The sequence below is a fragment of the Castor canadensis genome, chromosome 1 (genome assembly GCF_047511655.1).
Source record: "Castor canadensis chromosome 1, mCasCan1.hap1v2, whole genome shotgun sequence".
Classification (NCBI taxonomy): domain Eukaryota; kingdom Metazoa; phylum Chordata; class Mammalia; order Rodentia; family Castoridae; genus Castor; species Castor canadensis.
In genome coordinates, this window is record NC_133386.1 from 9942782 (window position 1) to 9958705 (window position 15924).

The window sequence follows — 15924 nt, forward strand, 5'->3', positions numbered from 1 at the left end:
TTCCAAAGAAACAAAATATTTTAAGTAACTTTAAAGGATAAAAATATTCTCTGCCACTGCATTTTTGTCTTACTGTGTTTCTAGCACTGTAAATTTTGTTGTATGTTTAATTTGGTTGAAGGTTTGAAAATAGCTTAGCTATGAAAAATAGTTAAGACATCTTTTAGCTTATCCATAGCTTTATTTGAAATTTCTGCATTAGCTTTGCTAAGAAACCCTAAATGAGCAATACCTACCCTACCCACTTTATTCACCTCTGCTGTCAGAATTGTAGTACCAGGTGAGTTCTCTAGCTCTGCCTTCCCTCTCTTGCTCACCTCTTAGCCATCTCTCTAGCCTTAATAATTCAGGTCTCTATCATAAGCACCTACTGAATCCCTGTTCATGTGCCCAACTCTCCCTACAGAACAGAGGAATGCGCTGGTAAATGAGGGTGCTCTCTTTCAGAGTGACACATTTGTAAGTATTTTACCTTTGTGTGTGATAAATCCTATAATGGAGACAGGTGCAAAGTACAATGGTGACATAGGATTTTAAGATTTCAGCTCTGTTTGGAGGATTGGCAAAGATCTGTAAGAGGATGGAATATTGGAAGCAGACTACTAGATAAGAGGCAGGAGGATAGGGGAGTTGATTGAAAGCCCAGGTGGAAGGAATAGAGTGACTTAGTTGCAGCCATTCTGGGGCCAAAGACATGCCAGTAGTCTTTAATTTCTTACTTCCTCCCTCCTAAGTGGTATGACCAAAAATATTAAGATACAATCCTGCCATCAGCTGTAATATTATACTGCATTTTGAACAGATAATTTGAGTTAGGTTTTCAATTCAAAATGAATAATGAGCCACTTCTATCTTAATAGAAAGCCACTAGGGAGCTGTCTGGCTATATTTGGCTTTCCACATCTTTGAATAGGCCTATATCTGCTCTAGAGGTCATGTACATCTCATCCTCCTTATCTTGAGACTTACTATAAATAAGCTGCTTTGTTTGGAGTATTTTTATTTTGGAGACTTGCTACTTTTCTCCTCAAAACTTAGTTTTGGCTAAAGGGAAAGACTGAAGAGGCAGCTATCATAGAGATTGTTCAAACTCTACAAAGAAAATTACTACAGAAAGAAGCCATCCAGCTAAGAGTCTTTATATCCTTGAATTTCATGCTTAAGAACACTTATCCCAGAAAATGACTTGACCAGTCAAAGGAATCATAATGAGAAGGTAGAAAGTTACCATGTTAAAACATTTCAAGTAAAGGGCCAAGCGTAGTGATACATGTCTATAATCCCAGATACTTGGGAGGCGGATATCAGGAGGATAGAGGTTTGAGGCTAACCTGGGCAAACTTAGCGAGACTCCGTCTCAATAAATAAGTCAAGTTTGTTGGCATGTGCCTGCAGTCCTAGCTACATGGCAAGTGGAGATCAGGAAGATTCTGGTCCAAGACTGGCCTGGGCAAAAATCAAAAGACCCTAAACCTAAAAGCAAAAAGGATTGGAGGCTTGGCTTAACTGGTAGAGCACTTGCCAAAGGCCAGGAATTCAAACCCCATAACCACAAGAATACATTAATTAAAACATTTCAAGTGAGGAATGAGATAAAAGCTATCAGAATTCTATTGGTCCTTTTAAGGATCCCTCTGAAATGTTGCCACCATTCAGTGAAGATAACCATTTTTAAAATTCTAGTGTTTAATTCAACAAATGTCTACCATAAACCTGATTGCCTGGGTAGAGAGAATTCACTGTGTTCGGTGCTTTTACATGTTTGTGTGTTACAGAGAGAGCTTGTGGCTGTGTGCCATCTGTTCCCTTCTTCCTGGACTGCATTTCAGTGGCAGGAGGAATGAGAGCAGCTTTTCAAGACCTGCCTATAAATTATTCAGTATCCTAAAACTGAAATTTTTCTTGCTGATCATGAAAGCGCTCCATGTACCGAGGAGCCCTGTTCCAGGAGCACCTACTGCGGCCTTAGAACAAGAGGAAGCTATGGTCAGAATTGTAAGTGGGGGAAAGCGCCATTGTTTTTATTGAGGCGTTTTTAGTTTATTGAGTTTACCAGGCTGTACATTTCATCGCATGAGGTCTATAGTTCCTCAGAAGTCTGAAAGGAAATGAGTTCATAAGACTGACCAGGAAAATGCCCAGGAGGTAGGATGCACTGATGCCTTGATCACACTCTTCTGTTGAGGCCAAGATTCACCCTCATTCCATCTGCAGCTGATAGGAGCATCCTTACTTGGCATGCATTCTAAGAACGGAAAACTAAGCTGGTTGTGGTGGCACTGGCCTGTAAGCCCAGCACTTGAAGGATCTTGAGTTAGAGGCCAGCCTGGGCTACATGGCGACACTATCTCAAAAAAAAAAAAGAAAACTAATAATTCCAAATCTGATTGGTCTGTTAAGCATGTCAGATATTGAAGAGCCAGCTACAGGATTCCCTTGCTGGAGGGGAAGCCCTTTACCAAGCCTTGGTGGAAGTAAACCCGAGAAGACTTTGAGGCCTTCAATCCTGAGTGGGACGAAACCTCCTCAGCTGCCACGTGGGGGGCGCGAGGGGAGGGGCCTGGCACAGCTCAGGCGCAATGGGTAGTGGGGGTGGGGCCTTCCGGGCTTTGCGCAACGGCAGTGTCAAACTGCCCATCGACACTGTCCACGGCTGACCCTGTCCACAGCTAACCGCAAGAGCTGTGGTTCTTGGTGACTGAACCATATTGCTTGTTCTCCACGTCTTGAATGAGAAGCCATGAGCTGGGCCGCGGGGACCTTGCGGGCCGGCCAGAGAGTGAGCGTGGCCCAAGTAAAGCTCAGGAGCCCAGGGATGGCTCTGTGGCCTCTTCAGGCAGCGCCCATCTGGACCAGCCGTGCTTGGTGGTTCTCCACCCCATCGTCCAACATGGCCACCGTGAAGTGTGAGCTTTTGAAGAAGTTAAGTTCTGAAGAGCCCGTTCATCACAGCAAGGTCTCCGTCATAGGAACTGGATCCGTGGGCATGGCCTGTGCGGTCAGCATCTTACTAAAAGGCCTGACTGATGAACTTGCCTTTGTGGATATTAATGAAGACCTGCTGAAGGGCGAGACAATGGATCTTCAGCAGGGCAGCCTTTTCGCGAAAATGCCAAATATTATTTGCAGCAAAGATTACAGTGTCACTGAGAACTCCAACTTAGTGATTGTCACAGCAGGTGCTCGCCAGGCAAAAGGAGAATCACGCCTTAATTTAGTCCAGCGAAATGTAGCCATCTTTAAATTAATGATTTCCAGTATTGTTAAATACAGCCCCTGCTGCAAGGTGATGATTGTTTCCAATCCAGTGGATATCTTAACTTATGTAGCCTGGAAGTTGAGTGCATTTCCTAAAAACCGTATTATGGGAAGTGGCTGTACTCTAGATACTGCTCGTTTCCGTTACCTGATTGGACAAAAGCTTGGTATCCACTCTGAAAGCTGTCATGGCTGGGTACTTGGAGAGCATGGAGATTCAAGTGTTCCAGTGTGGAGTGGAGTGAACATCGCTGGAGTCCCTCTAAAGGATCTGAACTCGGCTATAGGAAGTGATAAAGATCCTGAGCAGTGGGAAAAGGTCCACAAAGATGTGATTGCTAGTGCCTATCAGATTATTAAAATGAAAGGTTATACTAATTGGGCCATTGGCCTATCTGTAGCTGATGTAGCAGAAAGTATTTTGAAGAATCTCAGGAGAGCCCATCCAGTTTCCACCATAATTAAAGGTCTCTATGGAATAAATGAAGAAGTATTCCTCAGTGTTCCTTGTATCATAGGAGAAAATGGCATAACAGACCTTATAAAGATAAAGTTGACCCGTGAAGAGGAGATTCGTTTGAAAAAGAGTGCAGAAACACTGTGGGCAGTTCAGAAGGAGCTCAAGCTTTAAAGTTGTCTGAAGTCATGGAAGACAAGATACTAGATATGGGATTGTATATGGCAAAGTTTTGAATAAACTCGAATTCCTAAAAGTTGGTGGAGAGACTCCCTTATTATTTAGTCCTTCAGTTATTTTATTTAGCAGCCAAACCCGGATAGTTCTTATCTTTTTTTACAGTTCCTAAGTGATTACATCAAAGAAGGTATTTTTGAATGTACCAGTACTTGCTTTAAAAATATGTAGTTACTGTCTAGTCCAAAAACAAGTAGAATGTTGGTGTTCCTTGTGTTTTAGAAACTCCGATTCTTTTTTGTTAGCACATGAATATGGCTAATTCATTTTAGCTGACACCATTTTTAAAAGTTGTAACCTCCAAAATGTGAAAATAAAACTACGTACACACAGAAGTGCTTTTTGTAGTGGACCTGTCTTTAGGCTACCTTCATTCCCCTGGGATAGCCTATCAGCTGAGCATTTAAAAGACATATGAAATGGAGAGAGGGCGTGCTGCCTGCTGCTGTGCGCAGAGATATGTGTGTACGTGTGTGTTCATGCCTATGAAGCCAGACAATTAGGTCAAGATATGAAAATAATAGTGGTCACATTATAGCTGTTACAAAATGTTGAATGAAGTACAAAACTGTAATTAAGGTCTAAAAGTGTCTTAAAACCATTTGGCTCAACTGAGCTACCACCCTTCACACTTTTAGGGAACTCAGCACATCAGTACAACCTTACTGTACTTTTTAGGTCTTGGTATTAGTAGTATATGTTCTTAGTCTGTTGTATTTTATGAAGAAGCTGAATTACTAGATTCTCAAAAATAATCATTGACAAATCTATCCAAAGGCTTTTCCATCAGTAGATCCTGTAATGAGGCTGGTAAGAGTCTTGCTCCTATAAGTGAGGAAGCAGAATCTAAATTGGCCAAAGACAAAAACATTTCAAAACTCAGCCTTTAGTTCCAATAACTGCCTATTTATTAAAATTGATGTGGATTTTCTGAAATTAGAGACGTAACCTGAATATTTTAAATAAGTTTTTAACGTATGATGTATTGGACCAAACGTCTTCATGTTGTTTTTCAATAACCAAGATATGCATGGTAAATGTGCAGCAACGCCCATGTGTACATGCAAGCGGTACACAGATAAACACATGGTGTTTCAGAGTAAACAGTGAGCAGTCTGACCTGGTTTTATCTGAGCGCTTTGTTAGTTTTTCTAAGCTCCCATCACCTTATCTTTAAATAGAGGCTAACATTGACCCCACTTGTCAGTGCGGATTGAATGAGAAATATGCCTGGCACATAGTAAGTACTTAGTCTCTATGCAGAGCTGCTTGGAGTTTGCAGGAAATAGCCTGTGGCCATGCATAGTAGCCCTGCTTTGAAGGATGGCGCTGCCTTCCATAGCATGGATGGTCAAAGAGTGAGGAAAGAGAACTATAGCGAAGAGGCTCCAGAGTTTGTAAAGTGCTAGTAACACTGAACTGCTATGTAGACACCCTACTTCTCTTTTTTTTTTTATTGTTTTATTATTCATATGTGCATACAAGGCTTGGGTCATTTCTCCCCCCTGCCCCCACCCACTCCCTTACCATCCACCCCGCCCTCTCCCTCTCCCCCCTACCCCCTCAATACCCAGCAGAAACTATTTTGCCCTTATCTCTAATTTTGTTGAAGAGAGAGTATAAGCAATAATAGGAAGGAACAAGTGTTTTTGCTGGTTGAGATAAGGATAGCTATACAGGGAGTTGACTCACATTAATTTCCTGTGCATGTGTGTTACCTTCTAGGATAATTCTTTTTGATCTAACCTTTACTCTAGTTCCTGGTCCCCTTTTCCTATTGTCCTCAGTTGCTTTTAAGGTATCTGCTTTAGTTTCTCTGCGTTAAGGGCAACAAATGCTAACTAATTTTTTAGGTGTCTTACCTATCCTCACTCCTCCCTTGTGTGCTCTCACTTTTATCATGTGCTCAAAGTCCAATCCCATTGTTGTGTTTGCCCTTGACCTAATGTCTGCATTTGAGGGAGAACATACGATTTTTGGTCTTTTGGGCCAGGCTAACCTCACTCAGAATTATGTTCTCCAATTCCATCCATTTACCAGCGAATGATAACATTTCGTTCTTCTTCATGGCTGCATAAAATTCCAGTGTGTATAGATACCACATTTTCTTAATCCATTCATCAGTGGTGGGGCATCTTGGCTGTTTCTGTAACTTGGCTATTGTGAATAGTGCCGCAATAAACATGGGTGTGCAGGTGCCTCTGGAGTAACGTGTGTCACAGTCTTTTGGGTATATCCCCAAGACTGGTATTGCTGGATCAAATGGTAGATCAATGTCTAGCTTTTTAAGTAGTCTCCAAATTTTTTTCCAGAGTGGTTGTACTAGTTTACATTCCCACCAACAGTGTAAGAGGGTTCCTTTTTCCCCCTTATCCTCGCCAACACCTGTTGTTGTTGGTGTTGCTAATGATGGCTATTCTAACAGGGGTGAGGTGGAATCTTAGTGTGATTTTAATTTGCATTTCTTTTATTGCTAGAGATGGTAAGCATTTTTTCATGTGTTTTTTGGCCATTTGAATTTCTTCTTTTGAGAAAGTTCTATTTAGTTCACTTGCCCATTTCTTTATTGGTTCATTAGTTTTGGGAGAATTTAGTTTTTTAAGTTCCCTATATATTCTGGTTATCAGTCCTTTGTCTGATGTGTAGCTGGCAAATATTTTCTCCCACTCTGTGGGTATTCTCTTCAGTTTAGAGACCATTTCTTTTGACGAACAGAAGCTTTTTAGTTTTATGAAGTCCCATTTATCTATGCTATCTCTTAGTTGCTGTGCTGCTGGGGTTTCGTTGAGAAAGTTCTTACCTATACCTACTAACTCCAGAGTATTTCCTACTCTTTCCTATATCAACTTTAGAGTTTGTGGTCTGATATTAAGATCTTTGATCCATTTTGAGTTAATATTGGAATAGGGACACCCTACTTCTCAACATATCCCATCTTCACCAAACTTTTGCAATATAGGGCAGAGAGACAATATATGACAGTTGTGAATTCTTATCATGGAATTCCATCCATATACTTCATAACCAAACCTGCTTGTGTATACTCTATCCCTAAATTCTTTTTCAAGGACATCTTTAAGCCAGAGAATCTTCAGATGACCTGTGTAAGACTTTCATTGATAGGACAAGTAAATACCTTTTCTGAACTATGTATTAGAAATTTATAGAGGCAGAAGAATGTGAAGGTTTTCTCTTTATTATCTGTGTCATATAAATAGTACAAACTTGAAAACCACCTTTGGAGCCCCACTGGCTAAAGTAGCTTGAGACCTTGTGTATAACTTAAATTTAGGTTCTGGGTTTACATTTCCATAGCTTGAACATTAGGGAATAGGGCTCATACCATTTTCCTTGATCCCCGTACCCCAGTCTAAAGCCTGAATATTCTCATTGGCAGTTTTTCAAATATAATTCCTTGTAGTGGTTCAGTTGCTCACAGTGACCCTGGAAATAAGTAATGTTGTACTTGGGAAATAAAAGAATAAAATTAGGCCGAGAGGGAGAATGAGTACACAATGTGCGGAAGTTGAGCTGCCACCCTTACTCTCCTCCCCTGGCTTCAACTGTGCTTCCCAGCTGCTCCCTAGCAGCTTGCCCATCTTCTGTATTACAGAGAAGGAAGAATGATAAGGCTGCTGCTCATGCTTGGCAGTCTGGCACCTGTTTCAAAGCTGTGTCATTAGGCTAAATCGTAGTAGATGTTTAACCAGAAAGAGAACCAAGCAGCATACTGCAAATGCTGCCAGTTATGAAAGTTCATGTAATGTTCCTCAATGGGGGAGTGATTGGTGTCTGGCACAAAGCAGTTCTTTTTGTGGGTCATCCTAGACATTGAATGTCTGTGTCCTCCATCCCTGTCAAATGCAAAGAGTAATTGCAGTGATTGTGGCAACTAAAGACATACCTCAACAGATGAAGGCCCATCATGGTACAAGCTAGAACTGTGAAAAGGGGGTGGGGAGAGGCACATCCTGCAGATATGTGCGTGTCTGCAAGATTGGCATCTGGGTCTAGAGTGTCCTGAGAGTTGGCACAGGCCTCCTACAGACTACATATAATGAATAACCTCATGTATCTCCAGTGTCAGAAATCACAGCACATGGTGCATAACTATGAAGTAATGCTTTTAACAAGCACACCATGACATCCCCGTTTGATGATGCTATAGTAGGTGATCTGACTGTGTGGGCACTCAACTGTGTGCTAGGCTCTGTGCTTTATGTGCTTATCCCACTTAATCCTCACTGCTCTGTAGGCCGCTACTTATCTCCTTGCTGCATACATGGACACCATAGCTGGAGAGAGGAAGCAGCTTTCCCCGGGCTGGGGCTGGGATTTGAGCAGAGGCCAGCCTGAGACCAGAGTCTGTGCTGGCAACAGCATGTTACAGAGACTGAGTACATGCCTAGGATTTACAAGTCTCCTGAATTTGGAAACAACGTAAAGATTTAGCCTCAATTTGAAATAAGTGTCAACATAAAAAAAAATATTAGCTGACTCTCAAATAACCATTCTCGGAAATGGCTTACATCCTGCTGACGAGTCTATGGGGATATCACAGACCCAATCAAGGAAATCTGTGTTCCTAGGAGAAGATGGCAAGGACATCTTGTAACACTGGGTGCTGCTGAGGTAGTACTGTCATAACCTGACCATATAGGTGAAAGGGGATAAATTGGAGTATGTGTGAAGATTGTCCTTTCCTGTTAAATCAGTGTTCCCCTCCCGTGTATTTAGGTAGACAGAAATCCCATCCTCTGCTCCATCTTTGGTTTTTTTGTTTGTTTGTTTTTTGGCAGTGATGGAAGGTTAAACTCAGGGCTTGCACCTGCACGGGTGCCCTACAACTGCCTTTTATGAGTTGGTTGTATTTGGCATAGGGTCTTCCTTTATGCCTGGGCCAGCCTGGATGGTGATCCTTCTATTTGTGCTTCCCCACATAGCTGGGACAGCAGGCATATGCCGCCATGTCCAGCCACTGGTTGAGATGGGTCTTATGAACATTTTGCCTAGACTGACCTCTAACCCCTATCCTCCTGATCTCTGCCTCTGGTACAGCTTGGATTATAGGTTTGAGCCACAGCACTTGACCTCTCTGCTGCCTCTTTCTATATGAAAGGCACTGATGCATACTGCTCTTCTGACAGCAAATATATATACCAGAGGGCTGTTGATTTAGGGCATGTTGCCTTCCAGACTAAGAGTGAAGTTTTGTGTTATTTAGTTAATAGAGTCATTCTTGAAAGAAGAAAAGAGGTGTGTTCTTTGTTCTGTCAAGGTAGAATACAGACCTCAGTTTTTATTGGTATTCCCTTTTGCTCTGTGTCCATGAACAGTAAAGTGTTCTCCAGTCAGCAAAGGTGCTGCCTCTAATAATCTCGGCTATTTCTCCCTTCTTTTGACGTTTGATGACTAATTTTTTTCTTCTAGATGAAAGACTTTCGAAATAAAATGCAATCAATATTTCCAACAATTCCCAAGAGCTCTGAACCAGCTGCTGAGTGGGAAGAAGCATTGAAATCTGAATGAATGAGCATGGATGAATTCCAGACGATTACTGCAGGAAAGGTGGCTTTGGAGACACCACAACATAGCAAGCACAGGGTGCCTTCTCCTGAGGAATATGTGCAGATTGCTAACGATGCAGATGGACGGGTGCAGCCTCCCCATCAGCAGGCAGTCTTTTTCTGTGTCTATGTCTGTGTCTGTGATGGGGGAGGGAATGTTCTTCCCAAAGTTAAGATGACTATTTTAAAATAATAATTACTGGATCCACCAGGTTAGGGAGGGGTGGGAAATCCCAGAGGAAATACTTCTGTTTATAACAATAAACCAAATTTTGTACCTGGAAAAAAAAAGTTGACAAAATCCATAAGCATAGCCCTAACATCAGTAGTACCTCAAAGTATCCAAACAGTCTCTTGTCAGCAAGTGACTACAAGAATTTGGAAGACTTATTCCTATTAGCCAGTCTGCAAAGTGGCAGGTTCATAGGTAAATCCAGTACAACAAGAAATGCATGTGGCTTGTCTTTGATTCACAGCCAGCAAACATGTGCCCAGTTGTAGACCTGATGGCCTCACTTGGAGGACCTATAAATTCTTATGCTTTGGACAAAAGTCCAGAAACTGATTATGGTAAGACTTGTAAAGGTACAGTTGGGCTAAACTAATAATGATGTCATTGCTATAAAATTTTTGAAAATTTGGGTTTCTGAATAGTGACTGATTATTTGTAGTTTTGACTTGTCAAAGTAAAAACAGCATAATTGGTGCCTATCTTTTAAATATGTTTAACCAAAAAGTTACCTGAGTACTGGCTGTCAATACTAAGTATTTGGTACCACTTCCTTAATGAAGCTAATTCTTATAGACATACCCAACCTCTCCTGACCTCCACGATCTCTTACAGAAAGCAGATGGAGAATAATGTCCACATGCCTTTATTTTTACTTTAAATTAAAACTTTTTTAAAGAAATGTTTAGTATGTCCAGAGAAATTCCCTCTAGTTGAACATCAGTTGTGCAGTTTCTTCAGAATTGCTTAGGTTCTAATTAGTCAGCAATCGGGTTTAATAAAGTACATTTGAAATTTCTGTTACAATGAAACTTTTTGGTTCTAAGGGAAATTTTTAAATGAAATGTCAAATGCATAATGTAACATTTTTCTCTAGACCACATTACCCTGTTAATATTGCTATATTGTTAATTAAACAAGTGTAATCAGTGTCTGGGATTCATATGTAACCTGTTAAAAATCCAAGATCAAAGGAAAGGATTATGAAATTTAGCAGTACATGTGGAATGGCACATGTCTTTCATTTTAACTAAATCTCTGTGAAGAAAAGATTTCTGAACTTTGAGTGCAGTGAAGGAAAGGCAGGAACAAAACTGAGTGGGTGTGTGTCTTGAGTGCAGCTCCCTGAATAGAACGGGCATGCCTGTAACTCTTCAGGTAGGATCTTGATTTTCATTTCCTCAAATGGAAAATGTCCACTGATTTTTAAAAGACACCTAGTGGGTAGAGGAAATGAGAATTCCTAGCTTCCTGGAGTGAAAAGGATCTCCGAGAAATCATCATTAACTGTAGAGTCCCACCTTGTAAGCTCTTCATGAGTGAGAACTCCTTTTCAGAGCCTTGCGATCTTGTGATGGCACTTGCTTTAGGGGCTGCCACTAGGCTGATGGCACCCAGGCCTTAGGAAGGAGTCAGGGGCCATGGTGAGTATGCAGTGGTCCCATGGAGACTGGTACCAAGGAGACCTGAAGGAACATGTGCCAAAGGAATGAGTGAATATTTGGTGTGTGGCATGGCTGGTGTTCACAAACCCTGTCCTTGTACTTGTCGTCTGTTGTCCTTAACAATGGTAGGGGAACACCCATAGGAATGACCATGCGAAGCTGCTGAGGAAAGGTTGACAGGGACAGATTCCATAGAATCAGTACCAGGCACAGGCTCCATTGCATTTTAAAGCAAAAATGAAGTAACAGATGCAAATTCAAAAAAGAAAATAAGCAATATGACTAAAGTGGTGTTTTTCCACAGTCGGAGCTCAGATATCAGAAGATTTAGTCATTTGTCTATTCCTTTTATACCGGAGGCATGTTGTTAAATTGGTTAATGGAAAGGAAAAATGTTTAACGGATAATGTTATTCTTTATGTGAAGTACCGTCTGTGTATTGACTTCTGAATGTTCTTGGATATGGAAGAGACGAAGTGTTATGGAATTTCAAGTTTGCCTTCTTTGCTGTCTTTGTCTTGGGGAGAGTATGACAAACATAATCACATTTATCTCCTGGAGCATAAAGAGTTTTAATCACCCTATTAACCAGGATGACATTTTTCACAGACTTAAAAAGGAATAGAACAGACATTATCTTCCCATAAGCAATCCATTTCATGGAGACTGAGCACTAGAAATGCTTTAGAGGAGGGATAACAGCCATTTTCATTTCCTATGTAAGCCAACATTAAGGAGGCTTTCGGTAAGGATGTGACTTTCATTGGGTAAGTGTTAATCTTTACACTTAGAATCTTAGGCCCAAAAGAGCTGTCAGAGAAAACCACACAAAGAAAGCATGGCGGACAGAGAGGGGTGACTTCCAAGACCTGAGGATTTTGAAATTAAAAAAAAAAAAAAATGTGTCCTGGTAAGCTATTGCTGCCCTGTCTTTTTCAGAGTCAAGAAAATATGATTTCTGAACAACCTGGAAAGGGAAAATAGGGGATGGGACCTGTGTGATCTTCCACCACTGTCCTCACTCCACTCATTGACATGGCTGATGAGAGAAGAGCTTAGTCTGCCCAGTCAAAAGATGGAACCCGCTCACCTTGCCTTCGTGCCTCTGTTCAGTTTTATGGGTAGTGTGGGACTGAACTAGCAAATTAATCAATGCAACCTGAAGGGGAATTAGAAAAAATTAAGGGAAGGAGGGGGTGCCCACGGGACAAAAGTAATTAAGATCCACAGAATTTAGCTGTCTTACCTGGGACAAAATTTAATCTCGCCTACATTCTGTTCATGAAGGATGTTGTTTGTTTTTAACCTCCTTTTCATGTATTTCTTTAAAACGATTAGGTATACATAAAATATTAACTTTTTAACTATATAAATATTAGCTTTTCAAATATTTGAATTCCCCATGAAAGTTAGTAAAATACATTTTATAATTTTATCATGATCAAGTGAAGTATTCTTTCCACCCAGAGTTGCTGTGTCACATAGCAGATGCACACGTCTATTGGCGTTACCAGGATTCATTGTCAAAAGCTGCAGTTTTGTGTGCCCACGAGAGGAAAGCAAGGATCCCTCATTGACAGCAACGTAAATCTGTAACAATGAGTCTGGTGTCTGATGACAGATAACTCAGTAATTTTGGTGAGAAAATCAAGATCACAAGTTACCAGGAAGTACATACAATTTCAGTATTACCAAAGTGATTTAGAACCTTGACTTACATTTTTTATATAAGCTGGATCAGTCTTTTGCCTCATTACCATTGATGAGGCATAATCACTTACTTAAAAGAACAATAGTAATAGGCAAGCAAGTGTGTAAATGTACTTAAAGACAGAAGGATAAAGGCCATTGTTAATGGACTGTCCATTTTGGCTTTCTGATTAGGAAGCCAAATCAGGCAAACAGAAAAGTCCACACATTCCTAACATTTATAACAGATGCTCATCTGAAAATACTCCAGAAATTATTCTTCATACTGCCCCGGACATCCCAGGCCTAGAGTGGTAGTCCATGTTTGTAGCCCAGCAGGTGACACTCAACAGGACATACCCAGAAGGATGTCTGAACTTTGAGGCTCTGGGCCTTGTCTCCAGCTCTCTGGCACACAGGCACTGTCTTAGAAGAACAAATTGACAAAATAGTTTGTAAAAGCTTGAATTTGACAGTCCTTAGGGAATTGTGCCCAACTTTGTAGGTTACCCCTTTGCGCTGCCAAGCTGGGTGATGGGAATGTTTGAGTTATTGCTACTGGTTGTCTTTTCCTCCTGTTCCTGTTGATGAGGCTGAATCTTCCATTTCCTACTCTGAGCAGAGCCCATGGTAGACAACCTCATCTGGAAACTGAGTGAGGGTCACCAGCAGGTGAGCTGTCACTGCACCTGTATCCTTCCTCTTCTTTTGAACCCAGTGACCACAGCTCCTCAGAGATCCTCCAGGTTACAGGGCTAAGAAAACTCTGGGGTGATCAATCTCATGAAAGTTAAAAGATGGGAATGATGGAGGAAAACCTTTGCTCCCTGCTTGCTTGTGGGCAACTCTGCTTCCTTTTTCTAGATTTTTTTTTTTTAAATCACAAATGATTATAGTGAGATACCTGTAGAAAGAGCACATTTTCAAGTCCTCTGACTCCCAGTTTTGTGCCGTGTCTTTAGTGTCAGGAACATGCAGGTAGGTGGGATCTCAGTTTGTATGATTTAGATTTGCCCCAAGCTGGAGATAAAACAGCAATTCAACCTACCAAGGTGTGGCTCCAGTCAACTTGCATCCCACTTTTCCCTGTATTTTCCAGATGTCCCCTGGGAGTTGTGGAAATTGACTTCTGAGTTGGGAGTGGGGTCCATTTCCTGCACAGAAAGAGGTCAGCTAAACTGCTTGGGATTCCAAATATTACTGAAGGAGCAGGGAGGGCAGGTGAGGCCTTAGAGAAATGCCCACATCCCTGACGGGGCTGGGATATCCTCAGATTGCTCCCTCGGGCCCTTGGCAAACATGGAGGGAGGGAAGAGGGGAGGGAGAGGTGCTCACTGAGAAGATGATCCAAGTGGCTGCACTTGGGGTGCAGCCAGATCCTGGTGTAACTGACATTTGCCTTCTCACCCACATCAGTTATATGTACCCCAGCCACCAAGCTAAGGAAAATGAAAATCATGTAAGAATGATGAAAAGTTAAGAGTCCTGGGTGTGGGGGGTGGTCCAGCTCCCAGTCCTATGATCAGATAACTTAAAAATGCCATCTGGTGGACCCTAGTGCATGCCTGATCTCTGACATGCAAATAGGAAGAAGCTGGTATGGTGAGGATCCCACAAATATCCCAAGTGATGTATGTCCCAAGAAGAGAGCAGCCTCATTCAGTGTGCTTCTCACCTGATTTCCAAAACATTCTTTTCATTTGTAGTATTCGCAAAAATGTCAGGTGGCGAGTTTTGTATCCAGAGAACTCTAGTTGAAATTTTACTCTGAGAGTACCTAGAGTCCAGAAGGGAACCCAGGAATGCCTTGGGGTAGGGTCACCTGATCACAGTTGTTCATTGAATAAATTAGACAAACCAACAAGCCATCTGCTTCTCTTGAACTTAATTTGCTCCAGAAAGACCAATAATTCCACCCGATCTCCCCAATTTTCACCCTTAATGCAAGCTTTAGCATCACATTTTATTTTTTCACTCGTCACTAAATTATTCCGAGCTGAGTGCCATCACACATTAATTAGCTAGCGTGACAGACTCCCAGGTCAGCTGGTTTTCTGGGGTTGTGTCTGCTGGGAAGCAGCAGGAGTTACTAGAAAAGTTTGACTGCCAGGTTAATATCTTCCCTTCCAGCTTTGATGCTTGATGCTATACTCCGTGCCTTGGCTTTAAATACCAGAATTAAAACCAGCTCTCGAACACATGACAGACTCAGAGTTCTGGGCCCTGGGGTGTCCCGACCGGTGCACAGACTTTATTCCCTATGACTCCAAACTTCCAGATCACTGGCTCAGAGTTAAGTGCTCAGTGGCCCAGGAGCTGTGCCACTCTAAGGCATGGGGTTAAGAGCCCAGTGCAAACTCTTCGGTGATAATGTCCAGCATGGGAGGGGGGGGGGCGGGCAGAAGCACTTCAGGAGCTCAGCCAGGGTCCTCAGGAAGCTTAGCTCAGAGTGACTGCCCAGAAAACATTCTTGAGACCCTCCTGGGCCTGGTGGTCATTTCTTAACCTCATCCATTCTCACACCAGGTGTTAAGAAAGATGGTCTGTCCAATGCTATGATACACCAATAAAAGTTTTCTCTTACTAAATCTCCTTCATAACAAACCCACCACCCAACAAATGTGAAAGGTTTCACACTCACCCAGCACCCATGTAACAGGTTTCCTAAAGGGGTCTGGAGAGTGGAAGGAACATCTGAGTATCTTCACCTCCAGGACCTCCACCTGGTCCCTCCCTCCAGGCTCCAACCTCTGAACCTCAGCCCACTCCACCCAAAGACACAGCAGAGATGACTTTGGGCAAATGAACCCACGAAGGTCCCCTGCCTTCATCTCTAAAGTGGATTCAAGAACTCTCATACTGGTGGGACAATGCCTAAATGACTGATGTCCTGGAACTGACACCAACTCATGGTCCCATAGCACACTCCTGCTACTCTTCAGGGCAGACCCCCTTGGAGCTCGTACCAGCTTCCCAATGCTTGGGTCTCCAAATCAAGCCCATTCTTCACTGTCACCCATCGGTTGGGAGACCCCTAAGGCC

At 42.1% G+C, this 15924-nt stretch overlaps 2 protein-coding genes across 2 annotated transcripts in view; both read left to right on the forward strand.

Annotated features, from left to right (window-relative positions):
• The window catches only part of Tmem242 (transmembrane protein 242), a 28390-nt gene extending 16704 nt beyond the window's left edge, over positions 1–11686 (forward strand). The window contains exon 4 of the mRNA XM_020156875.2: positions 9383–11686. Within this exon, the coding sequence (XP_020012464.1) occupies positions 9383–9481 (99 nt within the window). The 3' untranslated portion in view covers positions 9482–11686. The remainder of the gene's footprint in view (positions 1–9382) is intronic.
• Ldhal6b (lactate dehydrogenase A like 6B) lies at positions 2621–9376 on the forward strand. Its single transcript, XM_074071635.1, has one exon. The coding sequence runs from the start codon at positions 2741–2743 to the stop codon at positions 3887–3889; it is 1149 nt and encodes a 382-aa protein (XP_073927736.1). The 5' UTR covers positions 2621–2740; the 3' UTR covers positions 3890–9376.
• Positions 11687–15924: the final 4238 nt, after the last annotated feature.